This window comes from Scyliorhinus canicula, chromosome 5 (assembly GCF_902713615.1).
Source record: "Scyliorhinus canicula chromosome 5, sScyCan1.1, whole genome shotgun sequence".
Lineage (NCBI taxonomy): Eukaryota > Metazoa > Chordata > Chondrichthyes > Carcharhiniformes > Scyliorhinidae > Scyliorhinus > Scyliorhinus canicula.
The window spans coordinates 191,930,450-191,945,580 of NC_052150.1; the positions used below are offsets into that span (position 1 = coordinate 191,930,450).

The following is a 15,131-nucleotide window of genomic DNA, read 5'->3' on the forward strand; positions in this document are numbered from 1 at the left end:
AAAAACCCTAGTCAAGACCGGTCCCACTATCTCTGAGAAATTCTTGTAAAACTCTACTGGGTATCCATCCGGCCCCGGGGCTTTCCCCGACTCTATGGCCTTTAGGCCCCCCAATACAACCTCCGCTCTAATCGGGGCCCCCAATCCGTCCACTAGTCCCCCGCTTACTTTTGGGAATGTTAGCCCGTCCAGGAACCTTTTCATCTCCTCCGGCTCTTCCGGGGGTTCTGAAGTTTACAGCTTACTATAGAAGCCCCGGACTATTTGGGGGCGGGTGGAGGCGGCTTCGTGCAGGGGCTCCAGCTTGGCAGCCCTGGTCACAGCTCCTCTACCGCTACCGCCGGCCAAGTACACCACCAGCCCGGTCGTGGTGGCGACCCTGCGGATATGGGGCCAGTGGAGGAGGCATGTAGGGGAGATGGGGGCGTCTGTCTGGGCGCCAATCTGCGACAACCATCGGTTTGCCCCCGGGAGTATGGATGGGGGGTTCCGAGCATGGCGGCGGGCGGGGGCGGGAAGGGTGGGTGATATGTTCCTGGAAGGGAGCTTTGCGAGTTTGAGGAGCTTGGAGGAGAAATTTGGGTTGGTAAGGGGAAAATGATTTTAGGTACCTACAGTTGCGGGACTTTGTTCGTAGATAGGTCCCATCTTTCCCACGCCTCCCGCCAATGGGGATCCTAGACAGAATAGTCTCTAGGAGGGAAGAAGGGGAGGGTAGAGTCTCGGGTATTTATAAGGTGCTCATGAGGGAGGAAGGGTCCCAGACAGAGGAACTGAAACCTAAATGGGAGGAGGAGCTAGGCGGGGAAATGGAGGATGGGCTGTGGGCAGAGGCCCTGAGTAGGGTAAATTCGACCGCGACATGTGCTAGGCTCGAGCTGATTCAATTTAAGGTCGTTCACCGGGCCCATATGACGGTGGCTCGGCTGAGCAAATTCTTTGGGATAGAGGACAAATGCGCTAGGTGCGCGGGAGGACCAGCGAACCACTTTCACATGTTTTCGGCATGCCCTAAGCTGAGGGGGTACTGGGAGGGATTTGCGGGGGTCATGTCCCGGGTGCTAAAAACAAGGGTGGTGATGAGTCCAGGGGTGGCAATTTTTGGGGTTTCGGAAGAGCCGGGAGTCCAGGGGGAGAAAGAGGCCGGTGTTTTGGCCTTTGCTTCCCTGATCGCCCGGCGACGAATACTATTGGCGTGGAGGGACTCAAAGTTTCCGAAGACTGAGTGGTGGCTTGCGGACATGTCGAGTTTCCCGGGTATGGAAAAAATTAAGTTCGCCTTGAGGAGATCTGTGCAGGGGTTCGCCCGGAGGTGGCAACCATTTATTGACTTATTTGCTGGAGAGTGAGCGTCAGCGGGGGGGGGGGGGGGGGTAGAGTGGAGTAGGAGGGAAAATATGGCGGGTAGTACCGGTGGGAGAGGAGCGGGCTTGTGCAGTATGTTACGATTGAAGTATTGAAAGTACGTGGATGTTTGCACATTTTTGCCTTTTTTGCTTTCTTTCTGTTGATGTCTGTAACTGTTTATAAAGCCAAAAACTACCTCAATAAAATTGTTTATTAAAAAAAAAATAGAAGCCCCGGAATACCTTATTCAGTCCTGCCGGGTCCTCCACTCTGCTCCCCTCCCCATCAATCACTACCTATTTCCCTGGCCGCCTCCCTATTCCTGAGTTGTTGCGCTAGCAATCTGCTGGCCTTCTCCCCATGCTCATACACCACTCCCCTTACCTTCCTGAGTTGTTCCACGGCCCTACTCGTGGATAGCACCCCAGTTTCGCCTGTAATCCCGTCTCTCCCTGAGTAGGTCCTCCCCCGGGGACCCTGCATGCTCCTCGTCTATCCGATAAATTTCCCTAAACAATCTGTCAATTTCTGCTCTGTCTGCCCTGACCCTGTGAGCCCGAATTGAGATCAGCTCCCCCCTCACTACTGCCTTCAACGTCTCCCACAGGGTCGCTGCTGAAACTTCCCCCGTATCGTTCACCTGCAAGTAGTTTTGCATACACTTCCGAAGTCTCTCACATATCCCCTCCTCCGACAACAATCCTACATCTAACCTCCATTGCGGGCGTTGGTATTCCCCCCCCCCCCCCCCCCCCCCCCCCCCCCCGACCTGCAGGTCCACCCAGCGCGGGGCATGGTCCGAGATAGTGATTGCCGAATATTCCGTATTCTTTACCTCCCCTACACAAGATAAAGAAATCAATCCTAGAGTATACTTCATGAACATGTGAGTAAAATGAGTAGCCCCTTCCCGTCGGCTGCCTGGCTCTCCATGGGTCCACTGCCCCCATTTGCTCCATGAACCCTTTGAGCTCCCTTGCCATTGCTGGGAGTCTACCCGTTCTGGGACACGACTGGTCCAGCCCCGGGTCAAGGACCGTATTAAAGTCTTCCCCCATTATCAACCTACGTGAGTCTAGGTCCGGGATCTTCCCCAGCACTCTTTTGATAAAGTCCACATTGTCCAAGTTCGGAGTATATATTTTCACCAGCACCACTCTTCTCCCCTCCAGTTTGCCCCTTACCATAAGGAATCTGCCCGCACTAGTTAGATTCTTGATTAATGAGGGGATGAAAGGTTAACGGGGAGAGGGAGGAATATGCAGTTGAGGTTACAATCAGATCAGTCATTATCCTATTTAATAACGGAGCAGGTCCGAGAGCCTACTCCTGCTCCTAATTCTTATGTTACAGGTTCGCGGGCTGCACGGTGGCGCAGACGGTTATCCCTGCTGCCTCACGGCACCGAGGTCCCGGGTTTGATCCCGGCTCTGGGTTACTGTCCGTGTGGAGTTCGCACATTCTCCCGTGTCTGCATGGGTTTCGCCCCCACAACCCAAAGATGTGCAGGCTAGGTGGATTGGCCATGCTAAATTGCCCCTTAATTGGAAAAAAATGAATTGGGTACTCTAAATTTATTTTTAAAAATAAAAATGTTACATGTTTGCATATTGGTTCCCAAGTCCCCACCGTTGAAATCTCAAGTAAATCCAGTGCAGGTTGTTGTTAGCTGTGTAACCAAGCTATTGATTGATACTATTGCTGTACCCATTTATTCCAGCTCGTACAGATTCATCTAGAACTTAACTATCACCATCCCAGCTGTAGAAAATCCTGCTTACATAGAACATAGAACATTACAGCGCAGTACAGGCCCTGCGGCCCTCGATGTTGCGCCGACCTGTGAAACCAATTGCTTAGCTGACATTCCAGTTCCTGCAGAACCCCATTGGCATCCTGTTCCAACGACAAGTTGAATTTATATAGCCCTTTTAATGTATGAAAATGATCTAAAGTTCTTCAAAGGACTGTTCTAAACCAAATGACACTGAACCACATTAGGAGTTATGAGATGACCAAAAGCTTGGTCAAAGAGGTGAGTTTTAAGGACATCTTGAACGAGGAAAGGGAGGTAGAGAAACAGAGAATATGTGAGGAAATTCCCTTACTTAGAATCGAGGCAGCTAAAGGTATAGCTGCCAATTGTTGTTGTTTCACTTCCTGCGCCTAGTGGTTCACGAGGCAGACTTTAATCTGTTCCTATAGTGAGGATTTCTCCTGAACAGGTGGCTAGCCTGAGTCTTATAGCTTATGGGGCGTCACTCTACATCAAGTCTGGTTGACCCCGAGTCTCTCCCACTCTTACCACCCATTATTGGTGTGTGGAAAGAATTTTGCCGGTTGATACTCAACCTGTTCACCGTTTTATGAATGTACCTCCCTTGGCCATCAAGTCCTGTGGTGGGACTAAAACCCAGAGCTCCTTGCTCAGAGGCAGGAATGCTATGCATTGCGCCACATGACGACCTTATAGCTGCCAGTGGTGGAATGAATAACATTAGGAATGCTAAGAGGCCAGAATTGTCAGGACACAGAGATTGTGGGGTTGTGCTCTTTAAGAAAATTGGTGATAGGAAGAGATGAGGCATTAGAAGATTCAGGTTAACTTGCAGGTTCAGTTGGTAGTTAGGAAGGCAAATGCAATGTTAGCATTCATGTTGAGAGGGCTAGAATACAAGACCAGGGATGTACTTCTGAGACTATATAAGGCTCTGGTCAGATCCTGTTTGGAGTATTGTGAGCAGTTTTGGGCCCCGTATTTAAGGAAGGATGTGCTGTCCTTGGATAGGGTCCAGAGGAGGTTCACAAGAATGATCCCTGGAATAAAGAGCTTGTCATACGATGAATGGTTGAGGACTCTGGGTCTGTACTCATTGGAGTTTAGAAGGGTGAGGGGGATCCTATTGAAACTTACAGGATACTGCGAGGCCTGGATAGAGTGGACGTGGAGAGGATGTTTCCACTTGTAGGAAAAACTAGAACCAGAGGACACAATCTCAGACTAAAGGGATGATCCTTTAAAACAGATGAGGAGGAATTTCTTCAGCCAGAGGGTGGTGAATCTGTGGAACTCTTTGCCGCAGAAGGCTGCGGAGGCCAATTCACTGAGTGTCTTTAAGACAAAGATAGATAGGTTATTGATTAATAAGGGGATCAGGGGTTATGGAGAAGGCAGGAGAATGGGGATGAGAAAAATATCAGCCATGATTGAATGGCGGAGCAGACTCGAAGGGGTGAGTGGCCTAATGCTACTCCTATGCCTTCTGGTTGGATGAAAGAATTTGTAAATAAGAAAGAGAATTAGAATTGAGGCACTGTTTAACTTGGAGCCAGTGTAAAAATGTGAGAGCTGATGCATGAATGGGACTTGATGCGAGTTAGGATATGAACAGCAGAGTTTTGAATGGCTTGAGGTTTGTGGAGGCTGACTGAGAGTGCATTGGAATCGTCAATCTGAAGGTAACAAAGCATGGGTGAGGATTTCAGCAGCAGATAAACTGAGGCAAAGGTGAAATCATGTGATGTGATGAAGGAAGGAATTGGAAGAAATAATCTTTGATGGTGCAGATGTGTGGTAGGAAGTTCATCTCAGTCAAGTGTAACACCAAAGTTGCAAACATCCAGTTCCATAGAATCCCTCCAGTGCAGAAGGAGGCCATTTGGCCCACTACGTCTGCACCAACCCTTTGAAAGGGCACCCTACATAGGCCCAAGCCCTGTCCTATCCCCGTAGCCCCACCTCACCCTCACATCTTTAGCACTAAACAGCAATTTTAGCGCTAATCCACCTAACCTGCACATCTTTGGACTATGAAAGGAAACTGAAGAACCCGAAGAAAACCCACACAGACATTGGGAAAGGGTGGAAACTCCACACAGACAGTTAGCCAAGGCCAGAATTGAACCTGGGTCTCTGGTGCTGTGAGGCAGCAATGCTAACCATTGTGCCATTGTACCACCAGACAACTGCCAAGAAGGGAGATGGAATCAGTGCCAAGGGAACAGAGCTTTTGATGGGGATGGAAGATAATGACTCTTCACTTTCAATATTTAGTTGGAAGAAATTTCTTGCTCACCCAGAACTGGATGTCAGATAGGCAGTTGATGACAACTTAGAGACAGTAGAGGGATCAAGATCGGTGGAGATGAAGTAGAATTGGGTATTGTCAGTGAATATGTGAAAACTGCATTGTGTTCCCCTGTGCATCAAATATAAAATCCTGGGGCTGAATCTTCCTCAGGGCTTGGGGAAACCCGACCTGCGGACTTTCGCAACTCGTAAACTGCACATTTGACCTATGAATGACTTCACACACTGTTTTAGCCTTTTCACATATGGGACGGGTTTGCAGCGCAACTTGCAAGAGCACTTGAATGCGTGTGGTGCGGAGGGAGGCTGGTCAGAAAGTGTGCCTCTGTTGCCCAACATATTATTGCAGCTCCCTTCAAAATTCCCTCTCTCACCCTCGCCCGCACCCATCCTCCATGCCAGCCTATGTCACCTCTATGTCTCTCATATATATTCTCTGCCCCCTGATATAACCCCATGTCACCATGTGTTTTCCATGTTCTCTCAGATCACACATACCACCTCTATGCCCCCCCATGTATCCTCCATAGTCATAAATCCAGTAAGCACTAGATGCAGTCCTCAGACTCCATGCAATATCAATGGAAATTATTTTACATTCCTTGGGGTAGGAGAAACCTCTTGCCATCAAATTGAAAACCACCAAAATCATTGATTTTGAGAAAACAAATGCATGCTGCCATGTGTAAAACACCTTTTTATACTCATAATTATATTAGCTTGTGTCAACAAATCAGAAACTACATTAAAGAGGCTATCTTTTTACAATTTCTTGAAAGTTGTTCATTCTCAGATGAATGGGACACCTACTGTGCTGAAAATGATTAACACTTGAAACTCAGCCAAGTATTAATAATGACCACAGCTGTCCAAAGGATAAACTTCAATTTCAAATCAGCGTGCCTTTAAACAGTGTATGGTAGGTCGGCTTTTGTCAAGTTTTATTTTTTCAAAAGCGTCAAAATCAGTTTTTTCTGTGCCAGAGCCAGTTAAATCACTAGAAAAGATGATTGTACAGATTGACAGGACGTTTTGTAATATTTTTCACTGCATTATGGTGCGTACGCCATTGGACAAACACTGAGAATGCATGTGAACAAATACACATGGCTGATCAATGTAAAGGTCAACATATCTTGAAAAGATAGATCCCTATGATGACTTACTGCACGAAAAAACACATTTACAATACAATACATCACCTTCTTTAATGATTCTGTGATTCTTTCTAGGTAAATTGTTCCTTTGGAGAGCCAGTGCAGACACGATGGCTGAATGGCCTCCTGTGCTGTGTAACCATTCTGTAAATCTGTAAGGTGAATTTTAAAAGTGTAAAACTTACCTTTCAGAATGTTCTGCACACTTCAGCAGGCTTTCCATTTTCTTCATAATTTCTTAAACATGACGTACTTTCAATGGGCTTCCAATACCCTGCACCACCAGATGAAAATGGTGTGTGGGAGGAAATCTGATTTTTTCCCCCCACTTAAAATGAGGATATTGACCTCAGCGGGGCAGGTGCACATTTTGGCCTTTGTCTTCTGGCGGGATTCTCTGTTCCGGAACGCCTGGAATGCTTTCACTAATGGGAAGGCGAATCAGGGGTGGGGAAATCAGGATCAGCACTGGGTGCTGATCCAAACACGATAGTCCGATCGGCTGCTGGAGGCGCAAGTGAGGTCCAGTGGCCTAAGCGATGAAACCCAATGTTTATAAGCATTGACTACATCAAAGAGAGGTAAGTGCAGTAAAATCACATGCTTGAGTGATTGGAATGCTTGGAATCAGGGCTGATCTGCGCTGTAGGTGGGGGGGGGGGGGGGGGGGGAGAGAGAGAGAGAGATGGCTGGTCGCGGAACCTCGCTACCGGGCCGCTAGCTCAAGGTGACGGCCCAATAATGGGATTCCTGGGAATCCCTAGTATTCCACGGCATGCATAGATTTGCATGGCATGGAACACTGAATTGCATCCTGCTTTACCACCCCAAGGAGATCATAAAGCTGGTGCAATTCAGCTCCAGCGGGAGAACATAGTCTCCCAAACGGAGAATCCAGCCCTTCATTTTCAAGTTTCAGCATGGCCTTGCTCCCTTGCAACTTCCCTGAACTTTACATCCCCTCTCAAATTCTATACTCTTGTATTACTAGTTTTCTGCAGCCGTGTTGCATATCTTAGCCCTCTCCGATTCCCAGCATATCTCTACTATTGGAGGAAGAGCCATCAGCCAACTGGTTCTCATGCTCAGGAGCTTCCCAAGTTTCTTTATCTTGTTACACTTGACTCTATTTTAAATCGTCCTCAATAACCTATGTCTTCAACAGTGGCTTCAGCCACTTGCTCTCAAGAAAACTGCCACCTCTTACTACGGTTTGCGACTGTCCGTTGCAACGTTTTGTGGCAAAAATACATTAGCATTATAGTCGATGACAGTGTAACTACAGGTTTATCCATACAGGTCCATTGATGCAAGGAAGTGTCGGAAAGATCCAAAGCCATGTTACTGCAAAATAAAGGATTTTTTAAACTTTATACTGTAACTCTATATAATCTGGAGTTCCTTCTTTCAGTGTTAACTGTCATAGTCTAAGAAACCAGGCCAAACGAGGTTCCTTCAGTTTCCAGCTCTGAACTTTCTGCTTGTAACATGATACTGCCCGAGATTTTTCACTGCCTCCTAAAGAAAAATACATATCCTTCATTTGGTACTTCAGATAGCAGCATAGGTGATATTTGACAACGTAGGAGCCTCGGGAACTGCTATATCATCTAACATTCTAATTCAAGGAACAAATCTAAGTGCTGTATCTTCAAATAAGCTGTTGATGATTTATGCCAAAATATTCACAGACTGCCAAAATGACCTGAAGCTACAGTTCTTTAGTCACCATTTGCAGCAGCATTCTTATATGCCTATTTAGAAATATGTCTTTCTCACTGTGTAATCTAATCTGGTTTACAGTAATCATGATCATTACTGAAAATTCTGACTGAATTTTGCGAATAATTTCCATTTAAAAAAATGTTTTTGGGTGGTAACTACTGTGTATCATGTATGTTATGAATATACATAGGCAAGTGTTTGTGTATTAATTTTCCTTTTAGGCATCAATAAACTAAAGATTGTCTTTGTAGTGTATAATTTTATTGCTTTGATAAAATTCAGAATATGTGCTCAGTTTCATGAAATAAAGATATTTTGCATCTTTGCTTTCTTTTGGCAATTTGTTATTATTATGAAAATATTTTGCTATAAGCACTCGCATTTTTTCATGCAGTGTATTTTATAAAATTAATTATGCAAGTAGTTACATCAATAGAAGTTTTACATGCACAGATCAATGGTTTCTAATTGTAATGTAGTAATTTCTGCTCGTCCTAGTCATGTCATACACTAGCTATGTGCAATCTAACTAGTTGTGGGTCAGTAGCATGCCCTCTTCCTGGTATGTCCCTGGTTTTGCTTTATCCTCATGCGTCAGTAAGTTATCTTACTGCCTGTCACTGGTTCTTCCTCCTATTATTTCCTCCCGCATGAATTTTTCATTATGTAATTATATCAATCTGTTCTATTATGACAGAGGCATTTTGAATCCCTTAAATCATTGCTCTTCATTCAGTTTGCAAGAAAAAAAATCTTGAGCTTGCCTTCCACGGAAACTGCATGCAGCTGTATTCAGGACTGACTTTAATTTTGTTGCTTGAACACTCTTCACTGATGCTTCATCATGCAAGAAATACAGCTTGGACACGCAAAACAAATGGAAAGGGAGGCTGAGAAGGTCAAGCTTGCCATTGCTGCATATAAACCAGAATTAACTTGACTTAATAAAAAATCAAAATCGTGGTTGAAAGAGGCTATTTGATGAAGTTCCAATTTTCTCCATAGTGGATAGATTTGTAATAAATAAGTAATCACAGTATGAAATGCTCCAGTTTTATTTCTAAAAAAAATATATGTTGCCGAAGCTTTTCACCTTGCATTCGTCAGGATAAACACAAGAATGGCGGGACACCTTTGCTGCAAAGAAAAGCAATATGTTCAAGCATTGCATATTTAGAATTTAGAACAGTACAGCATAGAACAGGCCCTTCGGCCCTCGATGTTGTGCCGAGAAATGATCACCCTACTCTAGCCCACGTATCCACCCTATACCAGTAACCCAACAACCCCCATTAACCTTATTTTTTAGGACACTAAGGGCAATTTAGCCTGGCCAATCCACCTAACCCGCACATCTTTGGACTGTGGGAGGAAACCGGAGCACCCGGAGGAAACCCACGCACACACGGGGAGGACGTGCAGACTCCGCACAGACAGTGACCCAGCCGGGAATCGAACCTGGGACCCTGGAGCTGTGAAGCATTGATGCTAACCACCATGCTACCGTGCTGCCCCACGGTATTGTGCCCCTTTATTGTGATACCTGGGAGCTTGGGGAGCCTATTCCCATTACTTGGCCAAGGCATTCCCATGGAGAAATCAATCACCTTGCCAAACAATCAGCAAGCAAAATTATTGTGATGGTTTGAAATTCAGCATTTGTCCTGAAAAGTGGAAGACTAAAAGCTTCAGGAATATATCTCCCTTTTCAGCAACAAGAATATTTACACTAATATTAAGTTAACAAAATATAGCCTGAAATATTAGCATTCAAAGATAATCATATATCTACTGTAGTATTTGTTTCCTTTTTTCAGCAGTAAGGAGAAATTACAGTTGAAAAATTGAAGGAAATTTTGAAACATTCAAAAATGTTTCAACATTTTTTTCTTAAAATTTTGTTTGCTGTTAACAAGTAGTAGGGTGCCTGACATAATATAGGTTATATAGATGATAGACTTAAGTTTTTAACTTTATATGTTGCATTTATTTGTCACAAGTGTTTAAAGTGATCCTATGCAGCCCAAGATAACATGTAAAATACTTCCCTTAAGGATCGCATTATAATTGCAGCTGGCATTGTAATGTGATTGCAATGATACTTTACATTTTGTAAACATCTTGTCTCAGATTTCAGTGGCCAACCAAGCACTATATTTTCTCTTGTTAACTTTGGGAAAATGTGTACATGAGTATTATCACTTTAAACCTCTGTCAAAGTTCAAAAAGTATAGAATTAGCTTCAAACAATCATTTTCTTACCTTTTTAAACTCTGACCCAGGCATAAAACATTGCAGTCATATGGGGTTGGGATAGGGACATTTAATTATGCTTATAATTGGAAAACAGGTGAAAATATGAAAAGCTTAATTGTATTGAAATTCAAATATTTCATATTTTGTTTTCACTTTCCCAGTACATTTTAGTATTTAGTATTTTTGTCATATTTTTTCATCTATTTATAAAAGCATTACTGAGGAACATGTGAACAGTAATGAACAATGAGTCAACAATTTCTTCAATTGGTTGATAGAAATTTTGACACTTTTTGATTGTGTTATCTCATAACTTGAAGAATTAGCATTTCTTGTTGCTTTTTAAAAATTCTTAGTTAACATGTTTAGACTCGTATAAATTTTAATAGCCTATTTTCATTCTGTTAAATAATTATGCACATTTTGTGTTACAAATCAAAACATTAATAATGCTTCCTGGAACAGTGGTCAAATTACTTGTTTCACTGCTGTGACTATATACTTCAATCCAGACAGAAACTCGCATCTGAATATAATACTTCAATTTGATGTGGTATGTCACCTGCCAAAAGTCGTTCGATGGGGATGAGTCAACTGCATCCCATTCCTGGCATTCATAACTGGTTGGCTGCAAATAATCCTATAAATATGATTTAGATTGTTGGAGTGTTGCGAGGGATTCGGCAAAGCCAGCGGCTTCTGATTCGGTTGGTGCAGGTCGTAGCTCAAGGACTGGGGATCCTCAAGTGGCACTCTAAGGATGGCATAACAAAGACAAAGTGTACAGAATAGTCGGTTTCTTCCCTTTTTCGGCTGTCGCTATGATGTGCCTTCTGTTAATTCCAGGGAGGCTGCTCGTGAATGTCGAAAAAAGAAGAAGGAGTATGTCAAGTGTCTTGAAAATCGAGTCGCTGTGCTTGAAAATCAAAACAAGACTCTTATCGAGGAGCTCAAGGCCCTAAAAGACTTGTACTGCCATAAAACAGATTAACAGCTTCAAACTGCCACTTTCATACTTTTTGAACTCTGACCCAGGCATGAGATGTTGCAGTTCCATGGACTACCAGGTGGAGTTGGGACAGGGACACTTTTGAGCATGATGTACTCCATTTTGCTTTGTATTTTAATCTAGCCTATGAATTCAGTTGCAAGTTTGGGAATGGGGGTGAGCAGGGTGCAGAATCATGTTGACCTATAATACTGGAATTGTTCCAGAAGCCCTGATGTTGCATAGCATATCAAGTATTTCTCGTTCCTTTTTTGCTTCTGCTGTTTGCAGGGAGGCTGCCAAAGAATGTCGACGTCGAAAAAAGGAATATGTAAAGTGTCTGGAGAGTCGTGTTGCAGTGCTGGAAACCCAAAACAAGCAGCTAATCGAGGAACTCAAAACTTTGAAGGAACTTTATTGTGATAAATCAGAGTAGTATTTGTAATGAGTTCTGACCAGTTTGATGTCTACAGCATCTTTCTTTGAAGATGAAGCCTCTGCAGCTTCAGACTGCTTTTTATATTTTGCTTTGCAAAACTATGTAGACAACATCAGAACCTTTAACTTGTAACATTTCTCAGAAGTTATTCACAGTAATATATTTTGTTAAGTGTTTGTTGTATAACTAAAATTGTGAAAAAAATGAACAAAAAAACTTTTGTAAAAACAATTAGTTAAATGTGTATATACATATAATGTACCTTGTTACAATGTAATGCAGTACTTGCTGAAGTTGTTCTATTTGTTAAGTATATGCATTTAAGATTTTTATGTGTTCCGCAATATATGCTGTCCTGAAGAATACAATGTAATATTATTTTTATAGGTGTTTATTGTTCTTTTAGTGCCCAATTATAGTGCCCTATTATATATAAATAGAAAATATGCAAGGCAATTGAATAAAATAATTTGGAAGAAAATTTCCCTATTTAAAAAATGCAACTACCTTTAAAAGGGGGGAATTTAGAAAATTAAAATGTATGTTATTGGTTAATTCTATGTAAAGAGAGTGTTATATTCAATAGCTTGCAAAACAATTGGAATTTATACTTAATTTCTGACTTTCACTTCTACATGTTATTTTGTGAAATATAGCTCTGTACTGCTCTCAGTCTATGCTTATGTAGTTCAAGGATCGCAAATAGATTTTAATAGAACCACATTGGTTACAAAACACCTCTGGTTTGTTGCTTGAGTTTAGAAAACACACGCATTATGTACAAATATGGTTGCCTTGATTCGTCAATTATTACCTTCTGAAGCAACTGTTGGTTATAATGGTAACTTGCCAAGAATGAAATTGAATGTATTGCACTTTCCTTTTATTTCTGCTTTTTCCTGTTTCTTTTGGATGCATTGACAGCAATTTCAAAATCTGTGGAATATATTACAATTTTTTTTCAACTAGAAAATTGTATTAATTAGCTCGTCTCTGCGGATGTTCGCAACAGGCAAAGTAAAGATCATTCTCAACCAATCCACGCTTGCAAAACCCGAAGTATAGTGTGCAACATTAGATGTAATTTGGTGGTTGGACAACATTTGCTAAATAATAAGAACAGAAAATACTGGATAAACTCCGATCTGGCAGCATCTGTGGAGTGTGAAACACAGTTAACATTTCAAGTCCATATGACCCTTCTAGAGAACTGAAAAGCGGTAGAAATATGATGAACGGGGTCGATGAAATGGGGACTTTTGGGATCCACAAGCATGACCCAATCTTCCGGTCACTTGCAGTTTCAACTCAGCATCTTGCTCTTCTGTCTGCATGCCGGCCTCGGCCCCCTGCAGTGTTCAAGTGAAGCTCAACACGAGCTGAAAGATCTTCAGATTAAGCACGTTACAGCCTTGTGGACTCAACATTGAATTCAACAACTTCAGACTGAATTTTCCCCTCAATCTTGACTCCCCCCTTTTGTTTTCTATTATAGTTTCCCTGCCTTATCCCAGGACAGCCCACCCCTCTTCCACATGGCCACAGTCCCTAGTTGTTCCATTTGCTCCCACTAAACGTGCCTCTATTCTCCTATTAACATGTTTTGCTATCCTATCTTTGCCACAAATTAACACTCTTCAGTCCCTAATGGCACTTAACTCGATCTATCACTGACTTTCCATTCTACCCCACCCCCTTGCCAAGGATCTAATTAATCATATTTCTATCCCTTTCAGGTCTGTAGAAGCGTCATATGGCCTTGAAACATGAACTGTTTCTCCACAGATGCTGCAGACCTGCTGAGTTTATCCAGTATTTTTTGTTTTTATTTCACATTTCCAGCATCCTTGGTATTTCGTTTTTGCTTACTAAACGATCCTGAATGTGCTAAGAATTACACTGAAATCAATTTAAGATTATCAGTCTAGTTTACAAGGCCTTTTCCTTTTCAGACAGAAGGAACATGTGTACACATTATGCCTTTTTCAACTAACCAAAAGCTTGGGGGACAGCCACACCCTGGTTAAATCCCCATTGCTTGACCAGTTTGAATTTGAACAAAAGCATGAATGTTAACTGTTACCTGCTGCATTCTCCATGGCAAATGTTTTTACAAGAGTTCACTTGACAACCAAAGAAACACACTCTTCTCATGCAATATAAATTGTTGTTCCCTTTACTATTGATATGCTTGCGAACTGTCCTGAGTGTAAGTCAAAACTCTTCAACAGTATGTCTCTTTTTTTTTCCACAATACAGGTGTTTTCTCAGTATGCTTTTATAGTCTTAAGTATTGTTTTGGTACAAGTTTAACAATCCAAAACCGTTCAGAGATTCTAAATATAAATTTCATACTTGATCAAGAAAACCAAGTTCATTTTTTTAAGAATGGTCCTACATATAGAAAATTTAAAATCCTTTATTCAACTTCAAAATAATAGAATGCTTGATGTGCAAAATAACTTTTTTTTATTTGTTCATGGGACATGGGCATCGCAGGCTGTGCCAAAATGTATTGCCCATCCCTAATTGCCCTTGAGGGACAGTTAAGAGTCAACCACATTGCTGTGGATCTGGAGTCACATATAGGCCAGACCAGGTAAGGATGGCCGATTTCCTTCCCTGAAGGACATTAGTGAACCAGATAGGTTTTTACGTCAGTCGGCATGGTTTCATGGTCATCAACAGATTTTATTTTATTTTTTTTTAAATTTAGATTACCCAATTCTTTTTTTTCAATTAAGGGGCAATTTAGCATGGCCATTCTACCTATTCTGCACATCTTTGTATAATGGGGGTGAGACCCACGTAGACATGGGGAGAATGTGCAAACTCCACACGGATAGTGTCCCAGGGCGGGATTGAACCTGGGTCCTCGGCGGCATGAGGCAGCAGTGCTAACCACGGTGCCACCCCACCATATTGTTTTTAATTAATTCAAATTTTACCACCTGTGGGATTTGATCCTTGGACCCCAGTGCAGTATGCTGGGTCTCTGGATTACCAGTCCAGTGACAATACCACCACGTCACCGCCTCTCCATGAACTTACAGGAAGTTCAACTGTCTCTTGAAATTCTCTCAGTTGAAAAATCAGATTACATTTGTAATATAAGAATTCAGAGCAGGA

General features: G+C 42.7%; 1 protein-coding gene across 4 annotated transcripts in view; it reads left to right on the forward strand.

Moving 5' to 3' along the window:
• Positions 1 to 14,275, forward strand: part of LOC119966503 (cAMP-responsive element modulator-like) — a 191,265-nt gene extending 176,990 nt beyond the window's left edge. Inside the window, exon 9 of one of the 4 annotated variants that reach the window (XM_038798300.1) lies at positions 11,422 to 14,275. In XM_038798300.1, the coding sequence (XP_038654228.1) occupies positions 11,422 to 11,566 (145 nt within the window). In that variant the 3' untranslated portion in view covers positions 11,567 to 14,275. The remainder of the gene's footprint in view (positions 1 to 11,421) is intronic. The other 3 variants (XM_038798301.1, XM_038798302.1, XM_038798303.1) reach the window with 3 other exon arrangements.
• Positions 14,276 to 15,131: the final 856 nt, after the last annotated feature.